Source organism: Squalius cephalus, assembly GCF_949319135.1.
Source record: "Squalius cephalus genome assembly, chromosome: 8".
Lineage (NCBI taxonomy): Eukaryota > Metazoa > Chordata > Actinopteri > Cypriniformes > Leuciscidae > Squalius > Squalius cephalus.
The window spans coordinates 16,854,600-16,867,594 of record NC_137129.1 but is presented as its reverse complement, the minus strand read 5'-3'; the positions used below and the strand labels follow the sequence as shown (position 1 = coordinate 16,867,594).

The window sequence follows — 12,995 nt, the reverse complement described above, 5'->3', positions numbered from 1 at the left end:
GCGAAGCAGTCTTTTGTGACATTTGAATTCTTTACTAATCTTAGATTAATCTAATCTCATGCATAATACAGTGCAGTGATTGGATTAAAAAAGTTTATTCTCATGAATAATGCGGAGAAAAGCTCAGAAATAAAACATAGACGCATACTCTCCAGCCACGGCAGCCAATCACCACTCCGAATTACTGCATACTGTGGTATTACCGCACTTTTCATGATGTTGGTTCAAATTTGCTTTTTAAACCGGAAGAACATAATGGCTCCAAAAAACAAACATACAAACTAACATCTCAAAAAATGTGTTTTAGGGTTTCATGACCCTTTAAACAAGTGGAGATTCATGTGATGCTCAAGTTGGAGTGGATAGAAAAGAGGAAGTGGCTGACAGTGTCAAAGTCGAACAAAACGAGAACAGATTATCGTTAAGATGCTCTTTCCACCTGTGAGGCTTCATTTAAGGATAGCAAGGCTGAATATGTTGAATTTTCGCTTTGAAATCAAGTCAGTCAAGTTAAATCCTTACTGATTACTGTCTAGCAGTTTGTTCTGTGAGAAAAAAAAGAGAAACCTTGTTGAAAACAACTTGCTCAAGTGTTTTTCGCCATGAATAGAAGAAGACAGACTAATCTGCAGGTGGTCTGGAATTTAATGTTAGTTACACAAGCCATTTTGAATGTGCTGGGAAAAGTTCCAGTGCGTAGTGATATGTTTATGTTAATCACATGTGAGTGCTGTGGGGTGGGAGAGATGCTGTGTAAAAGATGGGAGAGAAAAGGATCAATGGTAGGTTGGTTGGAGAGGAGAACTTAAGAGACCTCTGCCTCCATAAGAGGAGAGGAGAGATTTGCATGCGAGTCGTGGGTGTTTGTTAGTTGTTTTTGTGTGTTGAGAATTGGCTGCTGCTGATTGTTACTTGATCTGTGAAAAATTGGCAAAGTTGTTAGCCATTAGGGAGGATGTGGGAGGGAAGAGGTGAATGCCTCCTCAGTTTGCAAGTATCTGAAGTACTGCTGATCTTGTTGTGTAGTTGGATGCTTTTGCAGTGTCAACATTGGCAGAATAAGATGACTGCAAAGCAATGGATCTCTGACTAATATGCATAGGCTCTCTAAAGATGTGGTCTGACCTGACAGCACGTGTAGTGTGTCATTCTCAAAACCAGAAGCCCAATGGCATAGACTAAATGTGATTGGCTACATTTTTATACAGAACCTACTCTAGAAAAAGCTGTAACATACAATAAATTTCATATTTTTAAGACCACCAGGACTCATGTGTGTGACTCTAAATTGTATCCTCAATTATTAAAACTCATAATTCAAACTCAATAATTCAAATTCAAATTGTTTATGAATTATGATTTTTAGTCAGCAGAATGTTTTGGGATTTGCATAATTTTCTCTTGACTGCAATGAATAGTGTACTAGCCTAGAAGTGAAAGAACAGATAAGATCTAGAAAGGTTGTTAAAGTGGAACATATAGCATTATTTACATTTATTTAATCCTAACCATACTTTTAAAAAGAGTGCTTATTGCAGAAAGAGTATGTGAATATTAAAAGAGAATATCTTTTAACCCACTTAAGTGGGAATTAAGTACATCTTTACATGTAATTGTATAATTACTTCTTTGTTCTTGAAATATGGTTAAAGTGTACTGCCAAATGTACTGACAAGCATTTGTGGCAAACTAAAATATACTTTAATGTAATTTCTATTGAAACATGCATGTCATGTATTAAAATATATTTGTAATTAAACATTCATAATGATGAAGCAATTTAGAATTTAGTATATTTTAAATATATTAACGTTAAATGTTATATTGAATAACATACTACCGTTAAAATTATAATCAAATACTTTATATGTGCTTTAATGTGTTTGTATACACTTTCAGATACGTATACTTCGTTAAAGCACAAAACAGGATTAACACAGTCAAAAATAAAAGTTTTACTTTAAAGTACATTTTAAATGATTTCAAAGCACATTTTTAAAAATTGTACTTAACTCTTTGCACACCAGCGTTTTCTTTTTTTTTAAAGTTGCCAGCCACCACCAGCATTTTTTTTTTTAATTTTCACAAAAAATTCATTTTGTTGTATGAATATCTGAACTCTGCAGGGAAAGAGTTTAGTGTGTTGTTAATAAACATGAACATAGTCATGAAAGCGTACTCTCTAAGTCAGGGTTCACCAATCTCGGTCCTGGAGGGCCGCTGTCCTGCAGAGTTTAGCTCCAACCCCAATTAAACACACCTGAACCAGCTAATCAAGGTCTCACTAGGCATACTAGAAACTTTCAAACAGGTGTGTTGGAGCTAAACTCTGCAGGACAGCGGCCCTCCAGGGAACCCTGCTCTAAGTACACTTAAATGTACTTAAATGTGATTTAATTAATATTATATCGTGCAAGAAGTTCTTCTTTTAAATACAGTTTTAAGATTTTAAAGTACAAGTGCACATTCAATACAATTAAGTACACTTCTTTTTTTTACCAGGGTAAGCCTGGAGATCAAAAGCTTTTTAAGTTCATGAGAAATAAAAATGTGGTCATGTCCAAACTGCTGACTGGTAGTGTGCTTTTATATACTCTATCTAATCATGTGGTTATAGACATTAGACAATGCTCACTTATATTAATCTTATAACCAAGATTATCCAAAACATTTTCAAGACAAGAATTACACTGGTTTTGTTAGTGTTGCTGGATCAGAATGGTCAGGATGCTCAATCAAATGTAGCATTGATTTCATAACACCAGAAAGTTGCAAAGTGAATAGCGTTTCACAAATGATGGCAAAAAGGAGTTTATTTTAAACTCATTACACTTTCATAACTTTACCCATTGCACAATTATTCTTGACCTTGCTGTCACCCCTGACCTTTGACCTCTCCCCCCTGTCTAGCTGCTGTGGTTCATCCATATTTGATTTGTCTCCATTCTTCCACATCCCCACACACTGAATGCAACTGCAGTTCAAATCTTAAAAAAATACCCAAGAATCATTTCATGATTTTCTCTACGTTCAAACACTGCCGACTTTTTTCCCCCCTGTTCTTCACAGAAAAGAGCTAAGAAAATTGAGGGGGAAACTATTTATATCAAACATAGCAATTTAATGTTGGAGGTTTGTATTGAAACTCTGGAAATGTCTTGTTTTTGCCGCTGCATGTCTCACTGCATGATATTCTGTTTCATCTTTTTTCTTTCTTCATTCTTCTCACCGCACACTCTTTTGTGTTTTGTTTTGTAGCTTAACCCTAAAGGCTTGGCATGCACTATTTACCTCACTAACTGTAATGCAAGTACTCGCTTCTATTTATTCTTCAATTTGTTTTTAGCACTATTTCATTAAATATATGATTGGGAATTTTGATTTAATTTCTTTTATGTATTTACTTTTTTTTTTTCTTCAGTTCATAATTTAATGCAAAATTGATCTGATACAAAAATGTAGCAAGCAAGTAGTTGTAAAGCACTGACAAATACATCTTTAGATGCATTTTATTTCATTAAGCAGTAGACTCTGTTTATTCTATTCCAGCTTCTCTAAATATTTCTAATGGGCTTTTCACACTTTAAATTAATAAACAATTTATAACCCTGTATCTTGTTTTACTGTTTACATGCTTCATACTTTACCCTGGATTATTAAATTAATCTTGCATGGTCAGATTTTGAGATTTCACACTAGATTTAGCCTGCAAATTGACGTCATAGCTTAACAGTTCAATACTAATGATTGAAAAAGAACAGCATGTGTACAGACCTATCCAACTGTGGAATTGTCACCACATAAATATGCTAATAATAAATGCCAATAATACAGTCTCTTCATCGCTAATTAATGTTTTCTGTCACGGTTATTTTTAATGGTTTACCTAGTATTTTTAATGGCCTGGACACTGAAACTAAACACAGTGACTTAGCTAAGCACATGGATATTTAATCCAATTCAGAATTTCATGGCTTAAAAATGGTCTTTAGTCTGGGTTAAAAACAGATGTTGACCCAGGGTTAAACATAGTGCGACAAGCCCATAAATATTCTGAAAAAGTGTACTGTTTAGCCAGATTTACAGTATAATCATTGTCTGTCCATTTAGCTACACTTCATGTGTTTATTTATTTATTTGTTATCAGATCACATGATTATATTACTTATTTGCAGTGTTCTTTTATACAGATTATACAGCCTGTCCCAGTCATATATTTACATATTTATATTTAAGCTACAAAAGCTGTTTGTTACTGTTGTCCTTGTGAGGTCTGATGAGTCTGATAATGAGTCTGACAACCAGATGTATTTTGTGACATTAACCCCTTCAGCCACACCATGACCTCTGTATCTGACCAAACATCTTGTATAACACTGTGTCTATTATAATATTAAGTGTTAAGATTGCTGTTGGTGTTTGAGCCAAGCACTGTTTTGCACTTTGCTTTGTTTCATAAATCAACTGATTAAAAGACATGTGTCAAATCTATCATATGCTGCATTGAATTGGGACAGCATATGATTCATTTAGTATGCTAGCTTTAGAATGGATATAGACCAGTTTGCAAAACAGCATGTTTAGAGATCAAAACCCAGCATTTGACCCATGTCTGAACTCAAGCTTTGTTCACACTGGAGCTTGAACGGCTAATGTTAAAACCGATGAAGTGCTTACATGATTACCACCTCATCTACCTTTTAGAGAAGAGTTTAATTAATGAGATAACATCAGAGATCTTTTACAAACTAAAGTGAGCTGCCTGCCAGACTAGCTTTTAAGGCATCATAAGCAATCCAGGAAAGCTATACATAATTAGCCTGACAAGCCAGACCCACATCAAGATGTTGGGTCTGGGAACACACCATTGGCAGGGCTCAATCCGAGGGGCGGGATAAACGGTTGTCTTTCAAATTCCCTCTGCACTCAATAGGATAGCGCTACAACCAACCAGAGCGTTTTCCCACCAGCGGAGCTAGTTGATAGATTAAACTTTTGCCGTATCCGGTCGGCAAAACTCCGAACACATCTTCCTTTTTTAAGGATGACTTCAGTGCCGTTCTTTGTTCTTTTCTCAAAGAAAAGCTTAACTCCAAGTCTTCCAGAGTCGTGGCCAAAGCCGATTCGAAAGACCGCTGTTCGCCAGCAGCAGCATCTTCGCCATCTCCATCTTCGCCATCTTCTTTGTTTTCAAGTAGCAGGGAATTCACGCGGAACCATCACAACTCTGCCGTCATTATGTTAAGCCCGCCCACCGACTCTTACATGATGTGATTGGCCTGACTAGAGTTTGTTTTTTCCAGCTCGCAAGCCAACGGAGAGTTGCTAGACGACACTGGCTGCAAAGTAAAATTTGCTGCCGCTAGGGTGCGCCCAGATTTCTGGGCTAATACATAATAGTACCACACAAAATTATTTTTATTTATTATTTTAATATGTTAGCATGTTACTAAGCTTCAGTATTTTAATAGATGTAAAATTTTTATTTTATATATTTTCTGTAAATGATAGAATACATAAAATATTACCTTACATTTCTGCCAAAAAGGTTTCTTTGGAGGCAGAATAACAATTGCTGACTATTGCCAAAAATATATTTCATTTTATATGTATATGTGTTCAGTGCATGTGATGTAAATTTGATCATTAGCATAGTACAGTATGCTTGCAGCTAGATTTTTCTAACCGTGCATACTCTGTACGCTCAGCTCACACATGCACATTTTGTCCACAAGGTGGAACAACAAACTACTGGAGATGCAATAATATTAGTTGTCGAGTGCTTGTGTGAGGGGTTTAAGAGATACACGCAACTCTTTAGCAAAGACATTTTTATCGCTCATCAATAAAATACTCGACAAAAACTAAACTTTCTAGTCCTCATGTCGAATGCCTGTGTTCATGCACGCTATCAAATGAAGTATACCTTGAAAGATTGTGCATTCGTCTACTATACATATGCTAGCATTCTTGTCCAAACTAAAGTATACTTTGGGCCTATTTTGTAGAACACTTACGATGCTTTAAAATACTGTCTAGGTTGTCAGCTCACGAGATTTAAGAACAGAACCATTTGCTAAATATAAACAGCAGTTTCAAACAACTAGCCTGCAAACTTAATTTGACACACTGTAATGCAGTAGCTTTTTCAGCTGAAGTCTGAAGTCAGTGAATGTAGATGATGAGGTCTGGTTTCTCATGAGAGTGTTTCACTCTTGCAGATGTTCTGTTGGGCACTGAGACACAGATCAGTTCTCTCCATTTTATTTCCAAAGTCTCACCTGTCTACCACAGTTAAAGGAATAAAGATCAGCTGAGATTTTAGACCGTCTGTCTCTCTCTCAATCTCATTAATCACAGTTTGTCTGTACACACATGGATCGTTTGTTTTGAGCAGTCACAAAGACTCCTCTCTGAAATGAATATTCATAGCGTCATAGTGTCTGAGCATAGCTGATTACCCGATGCCACTGAGAGGAGATGATGGGTGACAAATCAAGCTGCGGGTGGTGAAAAAAAGGGGAAAATGCAATGAGAAGACAGTGAAAGTGGAAGAGAAGAGACCTGTGTCTTGGTGGCCCATGGGCGATCTGTAGAATGGCTTTGTGTGTGACATTCGCTTGACTGAAAACCGATGTGACTAGGGATGGGGATCATAAGAAATGTAATGATTTTGGTTCCTTAGTGACTCATGTAAAATAATGATTCAGTGAGTGAATTGGTTGATGAGTTCAAACCCATGAGTTCAAGACTTATTTGTGTCTGATTAATTAAAAATAACTGCTTCAGTCATTGATATCTACACACTGTACATTTGTTGTTGCGTGCAACCAGCGAGGACAACACATTATACAACACAGCACGTTTGTATTGTGTTGTCCTCACTGTTTGCACGCGACAACAAATCTACAGTTATTTATTGTTTATTGTATTATCATGTACACATTTTTAAAAGTAAAGTTTTTAATTGTCATCTATGTTTCCATGAAGAGCCTTTCCATTGTACAAAAGGTTCTTTATAGTGGAAAAAGGTTCTTTGGATTATTTAAAAAAAAAATGGTTCTCTTAAAGGTCCCATGACATGAAATTTTCACTTTCTGAGGTTTTTTAACATTAATATGAGTTCCCCTAGCCTGTATATGGTCCCCAAGTTTCTAGAAATTTCAATCGGTGTAAATCGAGCTTTTGCTATCTTTCTCTGCCTTTGAGAAAATGGAAGCTCAATCGCGCTGATCTTGAATCTCCTCCTTGTGACGTTACTAGGAGGAATGTTACCTCCCCTGTCTCTGCTTTGCCCGCCCAGAGAATATTTTCCGCCCATGAGAAAATGAGCTAGGAAGTAGGAACGCGCACGCGCGATTTTAGTTTGTCTACGAGAGATATCATGGCTTTTGAGCGAGCGAAGCATAACAATTGCTCAATAAATGAACACCGAAGGGTTAATACAGAGCTGGGCTTGCTGAACGTCTGAAACTGGATCACTCTCTTTGGCTCAGCTACACACCTCGGAACAGTAAGTCAACTAATGATATATAAGTGTGTTGCTTTACTGTTTATGGTTGCCTAGACTGTTACACGTAGAATGTGGCTGTCACATTAGCTATGCAGCTATGCAGTTTATGTGTGTGAATACACACACTGTAACGCGAGTGTTGTACACTTCTTTGTTATTTGGATAACCGTTTTCCTGTTGGTTATACGGCGCGCGCGATATCCGCATTTCAAGATCGCAGAGCTTGATGATGTAATTGTAATAAGATAAATTACAGATGTTACAGATCACTCATGAAAAGGCATCAGTAGGTTAGCATTAGCTACATGATAATAACTGTAAACCATCCGAATAAAGTACCGTATATACAGACATAATATTTTAAACTAACCATTCGGAAACGTCCTGCTGGAACCGCTGAGTTGTTGCTTCTCCATCCGGATCAGATTCTGGGTCAAACTGAAATGCTTGAAAGACTGCGTGTCTTCGTGCCATTGCTATATCCAACGTAAACATGCACGGACCGGTACCGTTGCGCAAGATGGTCAAGGCCACACCCACCCTCTACCTTGCGCCGCCTTTCTCCTCCTCATTAGCATTTAAATCTACAGACACCGAAACGGCCTGTCTGAAGGAAGCTCATTCTGGGACTGGCTTGTAGTGGCTATAATTCTGCACCGAGGCTGAATTTTTGAAAAGAGATTTCAGATACAGTACTAGGGACCACTAAGGCCTATATTAAAGCCTACAAAAAGTAGCATGTCATGGGACCTTTAAGAACTGTTTACTGAAAGATTTATTGAGGAACCCAAAATAGTTCTATGGCATCTCTGCAAAAAAACAAACAAAAAAAACAAACATTTTGGAACCTTTATTTTTAAGAGTGATGCACAGTCTTTCCCATCATCGATTCAGACTACAAGCTCACAACCCACCGCAGATGGAATCTGTGGAGATTTAAGAATCGTTAACGGAACCAAACATCTTAAAATTATAAAAATACTTGATTCCCAACCCTAGATGTGACATCCCTTGAGTTTAATAGTGTAAAATAGTGTTTTATGTAAGATCATTAAACTAATGAGACATCTTCTTTGGGTTATTTCTCTCTCTTAATCTCTTCATCTGTCCTTCATCTTCCTGTGTTCTCTCTTTTTTTCTCAATTTTGCTATCGGTTCCTAAATTTCTCTTCTTCTATCCTCTTGCGCTTTTTCTTTTGACCTTTTTGGTATACTTTCTTTCCGCCTGGACCTCTCTTTCTCTCAGGATGTGGAAAAGACACAGACAGAAATCATGCGCCATCACACGAGTATCAGCGAGCTCAAGCGAAGCTTCATGGAGTCGGTGCCCGAGCCACGGCCCAGCGAGTGGGACAAGCGTCTGTCCACCCACTCGCCCTTCCGCACCGCCAGCTTCAATGGCCAGCTGCAGCCCGACGTGAGTACTGGGGTTACACACGGGGTTAAAGGTTACACTTCATTGTTGGATTTAGAGTCTTTGTATGTATGAAGATAAGATTGAAAAAGCCTGTTCTTGAAGATAGATTTGATAGTCATCCATGTTTGTCAGTGGTAGTTTTATACCGCAGCATTGCATTTTCAGACTGGGTTGGAAAATTGATGACCAAAATCCTTTTTTCCCCTCATATACATTCCATATCTATAAATTGACTGACTGCTATGACATTTTTGGTTGTCAGGTTATCAGAGCGCCAAAAAGTTGCGTTGACAAGGTTTTGGGTTAATGCAATGAGCACTTTTGAAGAACTGATTTTTAGTGACATCAAATCTTAGAGATTTACTTAGTGGTCACTGGTGAGTAAACTAGACATCGTTGAGCAGAATTGTATATTCAGCTTTCTGTTACCTCTGTGAAATTATTGTTTTTTTACACACATTTTTCTACCATTTCTTCAGTGTTGCCTATTTTCGGAGACTGCAATACCATTATTTGCATTCTCTCTTTATTCTTCATCTATTCTATCTATCATCTTCTTATTTTTTCATTTTCCCCCTTAATGGCAAACAGTAGTTGGTCAACTTTATATTTCAGTCAGACTGTCTCTTCCTGTGCAAAGTTAATCAGACTTTATGCCACTAGTCAGAATGATGCACTGAATAATGTGCTAGGTGGAACTTTACGTGTTATAACACAACCTAAGTATGATGTCGCTATGATGCACATTCTGCAACCCTGAAAGCACAGTTTTTTTTATGTGACAGGCAGTAAATTAGACAAGTTCAGAACTTGGAACTGAATGCATATTCTGCCAGCCTGTTCAAATCATTCTGAATCATAAGACGAACACCTCATGCTAATGAAGCTCAACTTTCTTTCTTCTATGAAACACAAAGGAGAATTGATCCTACGACTGAAAAAGAACTGCACAAATAGCCAATCAAATCGCTGCGCTGATAAGCCTTGTAGTTATCTGTCAAACTTACTGATCTGTCTATGACATACAAACCTCCTTTTTTTTTGGCAGTTTCCCAAGATTATCAGTGCTCGACATTAACGCTTGTCCAGGAGAATTTTATTTTTTGAAGATGCAAGTGAAAGAGTTTACCAACTGGATGAGGCCTGATTAAAATGTAAAAAAAACAAACAACAAAAACAAATAGGGAAGCACCACCAAAAATCTTTGTGCGAGTATGATTCTGATTTTATTACATTCAGTGTAAACGACCATGGATAATGGATAATATATTGATGGTAACAAGGTTGCGGGCATTGAGACTCGTGCAGCCTATCTGTGTGTGAGAAAGACACTCGTAGAAAAATCTACTCAAATTGCGCAACAGCACACACAAGAAACTCACAGAAACGTAATATCGAATGATATACATTTTAACAGATATACTGTTAAATATATATAAAAAAAATATTGCTAATTCTTTTATTGTTAAAATATTAAGCAGCACAACTATTTTCAGCATCGATAATAATAATAAGAAATGTTACCATAAAATCAACATATTAGAATGATTTCTGAAGGATCATGTGACACTAAAGACTGGAGTAAAATTCAAAACAGAAAACAGTTAACTTACTTTTATACTTTTAATTTGTAATACTATTTCACAATATTACTATTTTTAATGTATATTTGATTAAATAAATGGTGAGCATAAGAGACTTATTTTAAAAACATAAAAAATGTTTAATGTTTAACATCACACAATCAAGTTTTTTCGAAGAATCAGCAAATCAATTGCAAATGACATCGATTTTTATTTTTTTATAATAGTTCAATAAGCAAGTAATAATAACTTGACTTGACACAATATTGACTGTTTTTGCTTTATTTCGCCAACAAAAATAGGTCCAAACAAAGCCACAGCAGAACAGTTGCCATCTCCGAGCAACAGTGGTGTTTCATTACTGAATGATTCAGCTTTTTTAAACAAATTGGGTGAGTCAATAATTCAATGACCCATTCATAATAACAGTCACTTGCTTCATTCTTGAATAAATCAGCCGTTTGAACAAATTGGTTAAATTAATAACTTGCCGCCACCTATAAATGCATTCATTAAATAGTTAGAACAGAGATTAGAATATTGCTTCTAAATAAATTACATTAAAGCCACAAAAACAAAAAACAAACAGACAAGGAACTTTTTTTTGCTTAGAAAAGTGAATGACTGATTGACTTATCCGAAGGACAAGCACATAACAAGGCTTAATGTCAAGCTCTGATTATGGTAAAAGGTGTTATTATGGTACATTTTATTACGTATCCAATGGAGTTTTCTCGATTGGTTTTGTTCACGAAATCTCGAAATATATACAAGAGTTGGATCAGACTCTGGAGTATGCCACATGAACATCCAAAAGGGAAATAGTCCAAAAGATTTTAAATGCACTTGTCATTCTTTATGGCATTGACCTTTGTTTATTTTAAACTTCAGTGATTTGTTTTCTCCATTAAATACAAAGTCTGTATATAAGCTAACTTGATTCTGAGAAAAACACAAAGAACAATTATTTAGCCCTGTTTGCATATGCGGAAAGCATCCGTTGCACATTTTTCCTGTTACGCCCGTTTCACACATACTCCGTTCCGTGTGCAGTGCGTATGCGGTGCGTGTTGCGGTGCGCATGCGGTGCAGGAGCAGCACGCGCTATAGTGCTTTCACATATGCTGTATTTGCAGTGCGTAACTGATCCGTGGCTGTACCACAAACACATACTTACTATTTTTAGTTCAAATCCAGAAGTTATGCAGCAACTTTTATTAAAAAAATTTTTTGTCACCATTGTCACCAATATTTAACCATGTACTTATATTAAAATCGCAAACATTTTAAATTAAAACTTAAAATTGACAAAAACAGCCGACTCTCATGCCTTTTCTTTTGCATTTAAATTTTAATACAATAAATCTTGCATGTCACAAAGAATTTGTTTTTCCACCTCCACGAATGAGACGAGTGTTGTTCATTATGTCACCTTGTTGCAGTAGCACCTCGTTGCAGTGGCACCTCACTGCAGTACACGAGATCCAGGGGGCGGAGTTGGATCCAGATGTAAGGGCTGGAGATTGGTAGGTTTAGGGGTGGGTTTAGGGATCAGGGGGTGGAGATGGGTAGGTTTAGGTATATGTAAGGAGCAGTTGGATCTGGATCCAACTCCTCCCCCTGGATTTCGTGTTCTGCAGTGAGGACCATCTCCCTTGTTGAGGTCAATTGTAGTTTTCCTTGCTTTACCCCGGTCTTAAAGTAAAAAGATGACTGTGAAAAAAAATAGTATTTAATTAAATAAATTTATGGTGAGATTACTACATTTTATTTAATTAAACGCATTTATGGTGAAATTACTACATTTTCAGGTCAATCTGTGTTCATTTTGACCATGAAACATGCGCTGTCACTTTAATTCAGTGTTTGCAGCACAGCAAAAATAGACTCGGTGCGGAAACGATCGCTGCACTGCTGTATACGCAACGCATCTGGAACGGATCGACGGACTGCAACCGCGTGCAGTGTGAAAGCTCTGACCTGTTAACATGGGTGCGGAAAAAAATACGCACCGCACTGCAAGCGGAGTATGTGTGAAATGGGAGTCAATGTCCATGTTTATCTTCTTGGGGTAGATTTCCCCTTGTAGTTTCACTATTTTCTCAATGTATACTGTTATATTTAGTGTTTCAACATAACAACCTGATACAAAAGCTTGTGCTTTCTGTTTTTTTGAATGATGATAAATTGCATTTGAAGTAATTTATTCCAAAGTCATCATGTACATCAGTGAGTGAGCTGATTCGCAATGTAATTTTGTTTGATGGATAGATTACCCAGTGAGTGTGATTAAGTAATCGCTGTTGTAAGGTTAATTATGCTGGTTGCTCTTTTCCATGCAATTAGACCTCGTGCAAATTGAGGTTTTCAAACTGTAAAAGGAAGCAAACGCACCAACAAGTAGTCCATCCTATATTTCGAGTCTTCTGAAGTTGTACAGTTAGCTCTTCTATTCTTCTAAATGTCTCCTTTTGTGTTTCAC

At 36.8% G+C, this 12,995-nt stretch overlaps 1 protein-coding gene across 7 annotated transcripts in view; it reads left to right on the top strand.

Moving 5' to 3' along the window:
- epb41a (erythrocyte membrane protein band 4.1a) overlaps positions 1-12,995 on the top strand; it is an 86,152-nt gene that overhangs the window by 56,980 nt on the left and 16,177 nt on the right. For 5 of the 7 annotated variants that reach the window (XM_079878685.1, XM_079878688.1, XM_079878687.1 and 2 more), the window contains 2 exons: positions 3,070-3,132; positions 8,760-8,930. In XM_079878685.1, the coding sequence (XP_079734811.1) occupies positions 3,070-3,132; positions 8,760-8,930 (234 nt within the window). The remainder of the gene's footprint in view (positions 1-3,069; positions 3,133-8,759; positions 8,931-12,995) is intronic. The other 2 variants (XM_079878689.1, XM_079878686.1) reach the window with 1 other exon arrangement.